Below are 13,965 nucleotides of genomic sequence, written 5' to 3'. Positions count from 1 at the left end.
TTATATTATTTGTATAAGCGTAAACTTTAGAGATTGAATAATAACAAAAATAGTCTTATGATTTCTGAGAAGTGTGTGTTGGGAGGCTAGGACACTTGATATTATTTGTTTCAAATCTGTACCACTATGAGTAACTATGTGAAATGATATTTGATTTATTCACAACTGTAGTAGCCATTTAGATATATGTGTTATTATATGTATATACACAACTTATGTTATATACCTTATATTCATAGCTGGCCCGTTTATATACCCATATACATGATAAACACCAACACATAATAGTAATTTTTCACATAATATTTCACACATTTTAGGCTAAGTAAGTCTATGTAAGGTACATTAAATATTATCTCTCCCATTCTCTCACTTAAACTATGTACACTGATTTTAGGAGAAAATAATATCTTAATTTCCAGGTGTTGAGTGTTACGTGTACTTTTTGAAAGTAAAATTACAGGCTTTATTCTCCGTTACATGAGGTGTGGTTAGCCTTTGAATTTCCCCCTACTTATCTAGGCATCTTTACTATCTACTAAAATATAATTCTCATGGTTGGCTTAAATGTTTTTACTTCTGTCATCATCTTTCTCCCCTCCTCCCCCATTCATAAGTGTGTGATAGAAAACAAAAATATTCTAGAGCACAGAGTTTCAACTGCAACATAAACTGTCAATTAAGCCCTGTGTGGTCCTTCAACACCTCAACCATTACCACTGCACTGCTGCTCATCCTAGCCTTCATTCAATCCTTTTAATTCATTGGCAAGTAGAGTTACTGAGTAAGGGTCCATGCCAGATCATTGCTATAGATGTCCATGTGTAAACTAATGCCATGTCAGCATCTCCCATCTCCTGTAAGCCACTCGTGTCTTCCATCCAGCATTCATTTTGATTTCTGTATATATGTATATTTTTTTTATTGTGAAAGTGTGAACTGACAAAACCATCTGGGTAAACTAGCTGCCATTGTTCATGTCTTTTTATTTTTATTTTTTGTTGTTTGATGTGAATGTAGCTTTATTCATCATCTATTTTGTATTTCTTTAACATTTCATCCCCACAGGCACTCCAGAAAGTCTGAAAGATCTAGCGTCCAAAAACAGTCTAGGAAAGGCACAGCCTCTGATGCAGACAGGTAGGCTTGACGTCGTGCGCTGACGTCGTGCGCTGCGGCCATCCTCTTTGACGTAGACTTGGGTGTGCCCTTCCTCTCCTTTAACATTCCAGCTCACAGACTCAACTTGCAATGCTTGAAGTGTTGTGAAAATGTGTCAGCTGCTGTGTGAGAAAAGTGACAAAATGAAATCGTGTCCTTGTGTAGTCTGCTCTTAAACAGTGGGTGTTAATAAACAAGCCAGCATTCCCTCCTCCCTGTGGGCTATTTCATTTCTCTTGAGGCTTAAACACATACTCATTCTCATACATGCGCTAGAACCTTGATGTTTTGTTTCTCAGATCACCTTAATAGGTTCCAGTCAATCATAACTGGGAAAGTGTAAATAATTTGAGTGTGTGCTAAATATTTGAAAAGTATCATATTTTTTAAAAAGTGTTATTTTATACAAAGGTACAATCTAAAAATTACTGATTTTTATAGATGTACTTATTTGCTGTGTTTATGTAAAAAAAAAAAATCTAAGGAATGGTTGGTGACGTGCAGTTCTATTTTAAAGTTGTTGAGTGCCTCTAGGCACAGCATATGGACACTTCTTTGGACATACCTACAGAAACACCTAGGGAGCCTTAGTAATATGAATAAATGGAAATGTATTCACTTGTCTGAGAATGCGTAACAGCATGAATGGAAGCACAGATGGATTAGTATTTGAGTATCCCATGAATTGCAGGTAGAGAGGAAGCAGAGGTATGAAGTAGGGAGTTTGGAATTTGAAAGTATCCAACAGAGCAGCCTTACTTCAGTAAGGCTAATCAATAGATAAAACTAGATTACATAGAGAATGAGAAAATATGAGAAAATGTCTAAAAGTTGAAAAATTATTTTTAATTTAAGGCCTATTTTGGAATGGAGAATGCAAATTAGGATGCAAAGAAAGGGAAGCTAAAAATTGAAGTGGAGATGTGTTTTGAGAGGTTAAGAGTGATGTGAATATGCCAAGGACACTCAGTTTGTTTATGAAATACTCCTAGTCCTTAAACCAAGGCACTGGAAAATTGATTTTGAGTTTCAGAATTGTTGATCCCTTTGAGAACTGGCAAATGGATTAAAATATCCAAGAATAGATGAAAAGCCTACAGCAGGGCTACTTCAGTAGGCTTGAGCAAGTCAGGGCCTGCTCAGTTCAGGATTCAGTCAGGTCGTGCCACTTGAAGTTCTAGTCTAAGTGAGAGATTAGTGATCAGCGTTTCCAATAGGGCACTACCACATCAACATCTACAAATTAGGAGACATGCCAAAGGATTGCTTAAACTGGAGAAAGGGAAACTCAGCTGAAATCTAACGATCCACAGAGACTTTGATCCTTTAGAGAGGATACTTTACAAAAGAAACAAACAAACAACAACAAAAAAAACAGGCTATCTAGGGAGGCTCCAAAGTGTGAAGAGAGGAAGCAAAGTAATGTAGTAATTGGACTGTGAGGAAGAACGGAACCTTGGAATCCTACCAGAAAGCTACTAGCAGTGAAGGCATACCGGTCATGTTGGTGCGTTTACATCATTTATTCTTGGCTCAGCTGAAAACACAAGCTTTTTATATATGTGGCTTTGTTTGTTGATAATTAAGGTACCATCTTGATTTCAAGAATACTGTTGAATGCCGGTTACAAGGCAGTTGACCCTTATGTTCTAGATCACATTAAGTGTAGTTCTGCAGGAATTCTGAGTTGAGTTGGACGTGAGGACAACCCTGTAGCTAAGATGAATTAGTCCACCATGTGAAGTCTTTGCACATTGGTTCTTTTTCTCTACCTTTCCCTTTTTCTTCCTCATTTACTACCTCCACTTCCCTCCTTTCGTCCTTCCTTCCTCCTCCCTCTTCCCTCCCTCTTTCCTTCCTCCTTTCTTTCTCCCTCCATTCCTTCCTTCCTTCATTCCTTCTTGCCTGACTTCTGCTTGGGATGAAACCCAAGGTCATGCAATTGTTAGGCAAATACTCTACCTCTTGGCAGTACCCCAAATAGAAAATTGACCCTTGACTCATTCTTGGATGCCACCGCCTAACAAGGAAATGTTTTGAAATGTACAATGACCTGTTAGAATTCTCTCTCTCTCTCTCTCTCTCTCTCTCTCTCTGTCTGTCTGTCTCTCTCTGTCTGTCTGTCTTAATCTAATAGATTGGGCCAATTTTATATGATATAATATATGCTGATTAAAGTCCCCTCACTAGTTCCTCCTAGTTCCTTCCCATGGCCTCTCCCATCTGAATCCATAACCTTTCTGTCTTTCATTTAGAAAATCAACAAGCTTCTAAGGAATAATAGTAAAATAAGATATGATAAATAAAAAACAAACAATTTGCCAATATGACAGAACAAGCAAACAAAAAATTAGCCAAAGATAAAGTGAGATAAGGCCTCTCTTCACCTCCATGCACGTTCATCTGAGAACAGCCCCCATCGTTTCTGCATCTATGCCCTGTGCCTTTCTTTGTGATAGCTTATTCTGAATTCTGCCTGCTGGATGTTTACTGATACTACTATTTAGAATTGCATACAGGTGCATATTTTTTTGTGCTGTAGCCATGAAAATGAGCTTTTGCAGGCCTGTAGAAGGCTAGCACTTAATAAACTATTGGGCAATTAAATACTATGGACATTCTCACCTCTTTAGCAAATCGTTAAAAACAAAATCCCCAAACCTTGGTTTTAAGCTCCACTTGTGACTGTTTTGTCAAAATAGAAATGTCTGGCTAGAGATCTAAGCTTTTGAGGCGAACTGTGTTTATGTCCAACTTTACACTGTAGAGTAGGGTGGACAAAGTTAGGATGTGATTAAGCCCAGGGGTAAATATTTAGATACACACTGGCCGACAGTGAGCTACTGTATACATATATGTGTATACTCATGAAAGAAGATACAGAACAGACCCATCAAATGTCATTTTACAGAGATTTTTATATGGCAAGCTTGCAGATCATGATTCCTTTAAATCATACTAAATCATTCAATATTTAGGTGTACATTTTGTTAGGAATTCCTTTTTTCCCATTTTTTTGTCCTATGGTATAAGAACAAGTTCTGTTCCAGTAATTATGTCATGAGTCCCTCTGTATGTCTATGTCCCTCTAGCATGCCAGGTTCAAGTAGACAGCACAAAAATAATCAATTACACCTATGTCAACCTTCAGAAAATAAGACCCTGTTGGTTCTCAGCAAACCTGTGTGGACCCTGTCTTTAGCATTCTTCTCTCATTTTTTGCAAGTTACTGAATGAGCCTCAATATTTTACTTATAAAATAGTAGTACTTATAATTCAAAATGTATAAGGCACAAAATATCACAGATATGCACACATATGTAAATGCACAGGCCATGAATGTAGTATCCCTATACTAACATTAAAGATCTAATTATTATTTATATTATTATTTCTTAAAACTTCCTCCCATTTTCTGCCATCCACATTTGGTTTTCTTCTCTAACAGTATTATTCTAAGTCTTTCCCATTCTTTTTGCATCTTTTCTTCTTAGTATACCCCATTTTGTAAAAAGTATCAAGGCTCAACAGCCCTGATCCTCTCAACTCTACTCTGTTGTACCTTGAAACATCTTGGCCAGTTCTCCTTTCCATTTGCCTAAACAAACAATACTTAACCACATTACCTCTCCTCTGCAACACATTGGTCATCACTTTTCCAGTTCATTCTCTTGGAACTCAAGCTTGTGCCCACATTTCTCTCTTGCTCAATCAAGGTAGCTTTATTTCTCCTCTGGTCTGTACTCCATAGATTGACTTATAGTAAGAACCATTTTTGCTATTGGGACACATCGATAGTTTATATAAAGGAAAATATAAATAAAACAGGTCTTGTGCAAAATGTTTGAGTTGGAACACCATGGCTTTCTTCAGGGTCAGTCAGCCTTCCTCTAGATCAAACACATTTCTGTAAGTCACATGTTATGGACCTAGAACATAATATTCATCTAGGATCCATTCACATATCCTTCTGAAAATTGTTTTAACTTTTTCCATATTATTGGATGAAACATAAAGTCCACCAAGATTATTCTTATCTAAGGTCATACTTGAGTTGTTCTGAGGTGCTTAGAAATCTCATCAAGGAATAAAGTAAGATTTTAATGAAATTGTAATATCCAAGAGACACTCTATTACTAATGTTACAATTGTACAATTTAACTTTAAGCCACTACCAAAAACATATATTTTGAACAATATGATTTTTTTTAATGATGGCTCATAAAGAGCAATAAGATAAAACCTTGTTTAGTGTTAGAAATAATACAGTCATATAAATTCTTCTCTTCTTGGCCAGTTTTAGATGGTTGAGTTAATGTGAAAATCAGTTCAGAACAGATGAACTATGTGAATAAGTAGAACATTACCAGTTTTTTTATACCTTGGAAGTGGAAATGACAGGTGAGGTTTCAGGACATGAATCAGTATCTAATAAAGCTTTAATCTACAGCCCAAGAGGATAAAATGCACCTTTATTAGAGATATAAGCTGCCCTCTCTTGTTCTCTGAAAGCTGATTATTTTCTTCTTTATTGTTCTGAAGTAGAAGACATAGTTTGAAGCAAAAGTTGGTCTTGTTGCAAGAAATAATTCACTTAAAAGAAGGGATATTAAGCTAAATAAAAATGGAGCAAAGTCTTCATAAATTTATTTTGGGTAACTGATATATGTTGTTCTCATACTTAAAGACAATAAACACATTTTTAAGGATGAGGTATTGTTATACTCTTGTCAATATATAATGGTCACTTCAGTCACATCACTTAGCAGAATAATGCTAAAACGATACAAGAAGCAAAAGCTTGAATCTATTATATGTAGAGATATGCACATGCATGTCTGTGATTCCATTTTAATTCTTAGAACTTAATTAAGAAAATTGTTTCATAATGATTTTTAATACCATATCAAGATAACTATCAATATATTCAAAAATACATTTCAGATACTGTCATATCTAAGAGAACCTATTTTACACACACATTAGCCACTTGTGTTTAATTGGTTTATAAATCAAAATACTGTTTAAGCTCTATTTTATTTCTTAGTCTTAGACTAAACTGAAGAGGCATGCCCTTTTGGCTTTCTGTTTACCAAAGACTTGCTTCTTGCATCATAGTACTATGAACATTATAAACGTACACAAATTTCCAGTTCCTATTCGTTAATCATTGTAACAGCACACATGCAATCAACAAGTCCTTGTCGTGTTCCTACCTCCTGCTCTGCATGATCGGTACACTGGACATACAGTTCAATAACCCAACAAAAGACTGATGCCTTTGACTCTGGAGGGTCCATAAGGAGTTCAGTATATGAGGGAAATCAAGGTAGATCCTTTATAACGTGACGTATCTGTGGATTGTTGACAGTGACATTTCCATCTCAATAACTGTGGGGTGAGTGTTCCTCTTGTACTTTAAGAGTATCCAGGCTTTCCTTGGACAAATGTGTTGGTGTTAAGTTAATGAAATCTGCTGACTGAAGATCTTTTTTTGGCACTAATGTTTTAGGGTTCTCCCACCATGCCTTTCTAGAAGGGGATACGCAATCCCAAGACCAACTGATCAACCGGTCATTAGGGGAAAGCATCCCGCTCGCTCCAGGTCGAGCGAGCACTCTAGTGTCAGAACCCTGTGTTCTATGCAGCACCTTGGCCCTGGGAGGTCAGCACCGCCTTCTCCGCTTCTGACAAGGTTGCTATTCAGTGTCCAGCCCAGCATTCGTGTCCCGCTGCCGGGTGTTGGTGTGGTGTTGTTCTTTCCTGCGCACTCGAAGCATTCACTCATTATGACACCATAGTTTTTAACCTCTTGCTTTGTGGCACTTGATCCGCTCCCATATTCTCTACTACTCGCATCTACTCACTGTGCTGGCCGTATCCTAGTTCCTGCCAGTTAGCTACCATCGAAACCGAATCTGGGTGTGTGCTGTCCTTTCATCTGTATGTGGCATATCATACCTACTTTATTACATGACATGTTTTACGACGAGTTGACTCAGAATTAAGTATGCATTGGTTTATTAAAATAAAGAAGGATTTCTAAAAGTAACCTTTTATATGTATTCATAAAACCATGTAGTGTTTAAATTTTCTCTAGTTACAAAGTTTTTGAACACCAGCAGATGGGGGTTAGCTTTATCTGGGTGAGAATGAAGTACACTTGCATGCTTCTCCATATTCTCATCTCCAGTATTAATCCTCCCATTGGAATGCCCTGGAGCATATGCCCAGGGTTGTTTAAAATCCATTTCAAGGTTTGCTGCTTGTTTCAATTTTAAAAGAATGTACAACCGATTGGTAACTAGTGTCAGGTTGTGCATCAAGAACTCATTATTCCAAATGCCTCTCAAATATGAACCAGTGTAGTAGGAGCTGATTGGCAGAATGCCTTCAGAACTACTTTTTTTTTTAAAAAACTTTAACATCCAGAGGCTGTGGTCAGTTATGCCATGATGCTATCAAAAATAAATGACTTTAAGAAAGTACAGCCTCGTAGAAAGTTAGGAGAAAGTGAGTCCCATTCTGCTTAATTCAAAAGAATCCACCATGCAGAATGTATAAGGCAGGCCCTGACCTGCCCCCTCCAACTTCTTATTACGGTGTTCCTTTTGTGTGTGTCATTTAAGGTACCTGATTTCACTTCTAAGAACCCATTTGGTTGTTTTATAACTATTTTAGTAGTGTCTGGAAAAGGCATTTTTATTCTATTTTATTTATTGAGATTTCACCCTCCCTTTCCTGTTTGCCTACAGAACGCACCGACAAGGAAGCCCGACCCAGTCTCCTCCAGCTGACACATCCTTTGGCAGTCGCCGTGGAAGACAGCTCCCACAGGTGCCAGTTCGAAGTGGCAGTATAGAACAAGGTATCCATAAAAGAGACATCTCTGTCCAAGTACCTGGAGTTGAGAGTCTCCTCCTCTTAGTCCCCCATGTAATTAAATTGCACTGTTGAGATCATATGCACCTCTCTGAATCCTAAGAGTTCAAGTTTCTTGTGTTTTTAACCCCCACCTCCCACTCCCTCCTAGTTTTAGTGCCACGTAACAATTAGCAACATTTGTTGAGTGAGCAATCGACTGAATTTAGGTGATTGTTTCTCAGAGTGGGTAGATTCCTTAACAGTTTTGCAAAAGCACAAATCTAGGTGATATATATTTTCAAAGCAGTGCTATCTGTTAATTTATGAGCTGAAAGGTCTTACCTTATTTTTCAAAAATTTGAAAATTAAATATGATCACTGGGTCATGCATTCGTGTTTTCCCTTTTAGCTTCTTTGCCAATATCTAGAGTTTTAATTAGTTTGATGATGATGAGCATAACTCGAAACATATATTTGTTATTTTCCTATGAGCCACACTGCCTATTCTTACATTAAGAGGACACGGATTGTTTGTTTTCCTAGTAGAGTGTGTGTGTGTGTGTGTGTGTGTGTGTGTGTGTGTGTGTGTGTGTGTGGTGGAGGGGAGGTGTGCTTTAATAGAAACCAAGTTTAAAGTACATGAGTTAAATGTTTGACATGATCGACTAAAATACTATTTTTTTTCTGACCCGTTTCTTAGTAAGTAAATGGCATTAGTATTTTCTTTCATATTTATTATTAAGGACTAAAAGAATTGTTCAATTTTTCTCTAGTTCAGGGCTGTAGCTCAAGAGCAATGAACATAGTAAAATGTCCACTGCAAATCTGTATCCCTATGAAATACCCGGCTGACTAAATTTCTGAATGCTCTCACACAGTTGGTTGATGCTACTATAAAATTCACATTCCCTCACAGATTGCATTGCTACAGTGATTGAAGCAAGCAGGCTACTTTACCATGTGAAATACATGATGATAGGAAAACTAGTGTGAATAAGTGGTGTGGGTGCTGCCAAAGGTACCAAAAGCTACAACAGCCAGATTTGTGGGGTTCTTAAAGGTGATGTTTCTTGTTGGTATACTATGCGTTAGTGTTTAGGGATGACACAAATGTCTACATCTAGTCAATTAAGAAAAATGCAATCTTGGTAAAACTCCTTTCTAAAATACCAGTAATTGATTGTAGAATCTATATTTCTAATAGAGGGTTTTTTTTCTGGAATATTTGAGATGATTGCCAAATTTAATTTTATTTGAACTACACCAGCAATACATCTGTCAAAATTTTAATTTTTTTTAACAATCAGATGATGTCATGTTAACTTATTCATGAACTCTTGTTGCACAACTGATCGAACTATAAATTTGGATGCTTCGCTCCCTAATGTTATTGGCCACTCTGAAACTTAGCAAGTCATGTGTTCCTAAAATTCTTTGCATTTCCTCCAGTTGCAAGTAAAGCACTCCATGGCATATGAGGGCGCACAGTGGGATTATTGTAATGTGTTGGACCATTTGTTTATATCTCGATTTTATATTTCATTGTTCATATCCACTGTTTATGATATTCATATTCGCAGTTGTCTTTCAGAGAAAACATCAATGTGTAAGGATTGTATTGAGGTAGGAAGAGGGGAAGGAACGGGAATGATACTATTGGAGTTACTTGGCTATTTTTTATGAAAAATACTTTAGTAAACACAGTTGGTTGTTGAAGGTTCCTGAAACATTCTGACAGAGTGCTTTTAGAGCAGAACAGTCATTATGTAATATTTAATCTAAGCATTCTGAGGTCTTGTGTTATGATACGGATACGTGCTTTGGGGCTTGTGGTAAATGATGGTAGTCTCCTTCATCATCTTCTGGGTGTGTTTTGTACTGAACCATTCATGGGACACACTGATCCTTAATTGTTTCTGAATGTAATTTGATCTGTGAACTAGACAATGGCTTATGCCTTTGCACAGTTTCTTTATGATGAATTTCACTGTTCTTAAAGTGATATATGTATTTCAGTTATTTCCCTTCTGATGGGTTTGTTGGATTGCACTACTGTCTCATATGGAAATTAACATCTACTCTGGTTTATTTGTGACTGCTTAAGCTCCTATTATGACTTCTGGTTTTTCTTATTTAATCTTTTATGAAGACCTGGCTTACTGTTTTTAAAAGTAACTCAGTTGATCAACAGCTAATGGGTAAGAACAAACACTGTGAGTGATTTAGTTTCCCAGAAAGTGATGTAATCTCTTGATTCAATCATAAACTACTTTTATTAAACCCTTTTAAAGTACATGATTACTAATGCTATTGTTTTAGGTTGTATACAAAGATCATTTGATTTGCTGGATATATTCTCTTAATTTTCACCAATTACTGTACCTTCTGTACTTTAAACAGATCTTCCAATTTTAAAGACAATAATTTTAAAACATATGTTCATTTACTATTTTAAAAATCTATGAAGCTCCCTTTCAGAAGATGGAGTATTGGAGCACTTACTACTTGAAGTCTAGTTATGTAGAAGTAGACAGCAGTATGTATTTTGAGATAAAGCAGGTTAATATATAATCTATACTTTAGGGTACTCTTAGTAGTATGTAAAAACGAAATGCAGAGAGTTTCTTGAAATTTCTTCGATTACATGTCAGCATTGAATACAATATGGTGTCATTTTATACAAAATAAAGGCAGTCATGATTGGTTGTATAAAAATGTGTGGCTTTTCTGAACAAGCCAGGTCACTTCCACACTTCATTGATGCTTCTTAATGAAGCTTGTAAAGACTATTTAGTATATTGACATTGCTTGTACTACTTAAAAACTGAAACAATACTGATAGATCCCTTTAGATGTGACCAGACAGCTACTTTGCAATAAAGAATATAACAGCAAGGAGGTAGATCTAAAGTTTTATGAAATATTTAGGATATGTATTATTTTAAAAGTAAATAATTTTCATCTTGAGATATTTACTATAATTAGTATAAAGATACAGGAAAGACTACCAACATTGAAATATATGTTGTTCACACAGAACATACTACAAAACTATTCCCATGCTATAACTTATATACTTTCTATTCAATGAAAAATGGGATTAATCACATGGAATTTCATATCATAGGAAATGGCATTTTTACATTTCAAGTTTCTATCCAGATTAAGTATGCTTTCAATACATTTATAGTGTGTGATAGTGCTGGATTTAAAGTAAAATGTTTTATTAAAATTGTTACCAGATTGTGTAGTTCTTAAAAGGCAAGAGAAAGTAGTGTAGCATCCCCTCGGGAATATCAAACAAGTTGTTTCCTGATATTTTTGTTTTGTTTAAATCTTTGAATTGCTGTATTCATTTTTGGATTAATTTCAGTACATGTGAAACTTTCTCATGGTTTATCATGTCACCTTATGTGTTATGCATTTTTATTATTCATGCCATTTTGTTAACTCATATTTCCATGTCTAACTATGAATTTGCTGATTTCTTTCTTTTGTTTCCATCATTATGTGCATTTAATTCATTGAAGAACAAGAAAAATATAACTCTTCCACTAAAGGTAAATATTAATGTAACTTTTAACCATTCATACTGTTACTTTGATAATGTGTAAGAGTTATGATACTGTAGGAATAATGACCAAAATTATTTAACAGGTAGTTATTTCTCTGAAGTGATTTTGTAAATAATTAATTCTTTCATTTTAATTGAACTCATATTACCCAATTTATATCAAGGCGGGAAACATCTTAAAAACTAAAAATAACATACATTGAGACAAAATTCCTTTATCTACATTGATAACTAAAACAATTATTCTGTAGATTAATAATATATATCTTACATGGTAATATATTATTATAAGAATTCGTGACATTCATTACTTCTTCCTGGGTTTCGTTGGTTTAATTCCACTTCCCTGAACTCATAGATAAAGGATTGGATTCAGATTTCCCACTCCCTTCTCTGGGTAGCATCTACTGTACATAAAAGAAAATCCCTACATCTTATTGTCTAGATAGAATGAGCTTCGTGGCCTTTCTCACCCTCACTGCACTCAGGCATGTTTGGAGCAACTCCCTAAGTATTTAGAGCTCTGGACTTCAGTATTGTTGGGATATTAATCCTTGTCATCTGAGAGATATGGGATATAGAATTCAACTGTCCCAGTCACCTCTTTGACTTTTGAACCACAACCTATTTTTGACCTTGTCACTTAAATTTCCTATGAGTCTCTGGTTTCCACTCTGCACTTTTGTACCACTTCTTATTCTGAATTAGTTTGGGCCTGATTATTAAATTTTTGAATATGAATTTATAAATCAATGCAATAGTGTTTTAATAATACTTTAATTGGGTGATGCTTATAGGTATATTTATTGGATACTTCAAAGCAGTTTGAACTGATTTGTTTATTTTAGTAATTCTCAAAGCTCGTCATGACCACAGCACCATCAATAATCAGGATATCAGTCCTTGAGGTTGGAAAAATGACTCAGTGCTTAAGAATACTTTCTGGTCTTGAAAAGGTACTGAGTTCAGTTCCCAACATTCACTTTAAGAATACCACAACCACCTAGAGTTCTAGTTTCATCATACTGTTCTCTCTTCTGAACTCTGTATGTACCTCCACACAAGTGGCAAACATACACACCCTCAGGCGTGCACACACACATGTGTGCTCATACACACACACACACACACAAACACACACACACAAAAAAAAGCCATGCCCTTTACTCTCAGTAGTAGAGAACAAAAATCTGTTTTCTTCACTTTCTTTCACTATGCTTTGAGAATCCTGTTTTTAAAAGAACTCAAATACCAAATGCATTATTTATAACTTTTAATATACCTAGGATATGTCGTGAATCTCAGTATGGTAGATAATAGCCAATAATTCAGTATTCAATAATATTCAATTATTGTCAGATAATATTCTGTTTAGCCTAAATTTATAAAGAATAGAATTAAACTTCAGCCAATAAAGTACTTACCTGGTCATATACTGTCTTACATACCAACAAAAAGCAGTAGCTAAATCAAAAGACTCTTCAGTGAAATGAGGAAGCTGTTATTGGTTTCAGTAAGCTCACATCCATCTTCTATTCTTATTTTACATATCAGAAGCAACTTTAATTCAATTCTGCAAAGCTGACTTTTTTTTATTACATTCAGAGGAATATATCTAGATATGCAAGGTTAAGGATGTGGTAAAAAAAAAAAAACTACTTTGAATTTTATACTGTAATTAACTATAATTCATTTTCCAAACAACACAGAGCAACAATTTATTAGAGCAGTTCATTACAGGTTTTTCTGCAGACTATTATCAACTAAAAGCCACAGGTGGCTACTAAAACTCTCCATGTGATACAACAGAAAGTACTTTAGGAAGAATAACTACATATAAGACCTCACTATAAACTACATCATATGTTCATGTCTCCATGTTCAGAATGCCCTGGCTGACAGGTGGCACACACTGCCGAGTCTCTGAGGCAAGATATGGATATGCCTCACAGCACATACTGTGTATGGAATCGAAAAAGGCGACACATCTGAAAGTGCACTCAGCAAGACGCAGCAGTAAGGGTTGGATCTTCTTCCTATAGGGCTTAAGACAGTGTATTTTAACCACTGACAGTGGCCGTCAGCCCAGAAGGAATTAAAGCAAGTTAAGATTTTTTTTTTTGAGGCTGAAAAGAAAAGACATGTTTACTGTGTAGAAAGCTCTTTTCTGTAATCTGTAGACTGTCTTCTACAATCCATTAAGAGAGAATTCACGTGGTTTGAAGGTTTGCTACCCATGACAATAGGACTGCCCAGTCTTTACTGACCCCGAAGGCCTATAAACTCATCAGTTTGCTTTTGATTTCGTCATTTGTAGGCGAAGTTATCTTACAACTGAAGACCCCAGTTTCCCAGAAATTAAGCAA

The 13,965-nt window shown here is 35.8% G+C and overlaps 1 protein-coding gene across 33 annotated transcripts in view; it reads left to right on the top strand.

Moving 5' to 3' along the window:
* Window positions 1–13,965, top strand: part of Rims1 (regulating synaptic membrane exocytosis 1) — a 501,635-nt gene that overhangs the window by 380,425 nt on the left and 107,245 nt on the right. For 20 of the 33 annotated variants that reach the window (XM_031367021.1, XM_031367027.1, XM_031367029.1 and 17 more), the window contains 2 exons: window positions 1,069–1,140; window positions 7,917–8,029. In XM_031367021.1, the coding sequence (XP_031222881.1) occupies window positions 1,069–1,140; window positions 7,917–8,029 (185 nt within the window). Of the gene's footprint in view, window positions 1–1,068; window positions 1,141–7,916; window positions 8,030–11,153; window positions 11,586–13,965 lie in introns of those variants that run through there. The other 13 variants (XM_031367031.1, XM_031367033.1, XM_031367030.1 and 10 more) reach the window with 2 other exon arrangements.

The sequence above is a fragment of the Mastomys coucha genome, unplaced genomic scaffold (genome assembly GCF_008632895.1).
Source record: "Mastomys coucha isolate ucsf_1 unplaced genomic scaffold, UCSF_Mcou_1 pScaffold14, whole genome shotgun sequence".
In the NCBI taxonomy this organism is placed as follows: Eukaryota; Metazoa; Chordata; class Mammalia; order Rodentia; family Muridae; genus Mastomys; species Mastomys coucha.
This window is presented reverse-complemented; position numbering and strand designations above follow the sequence as displayed.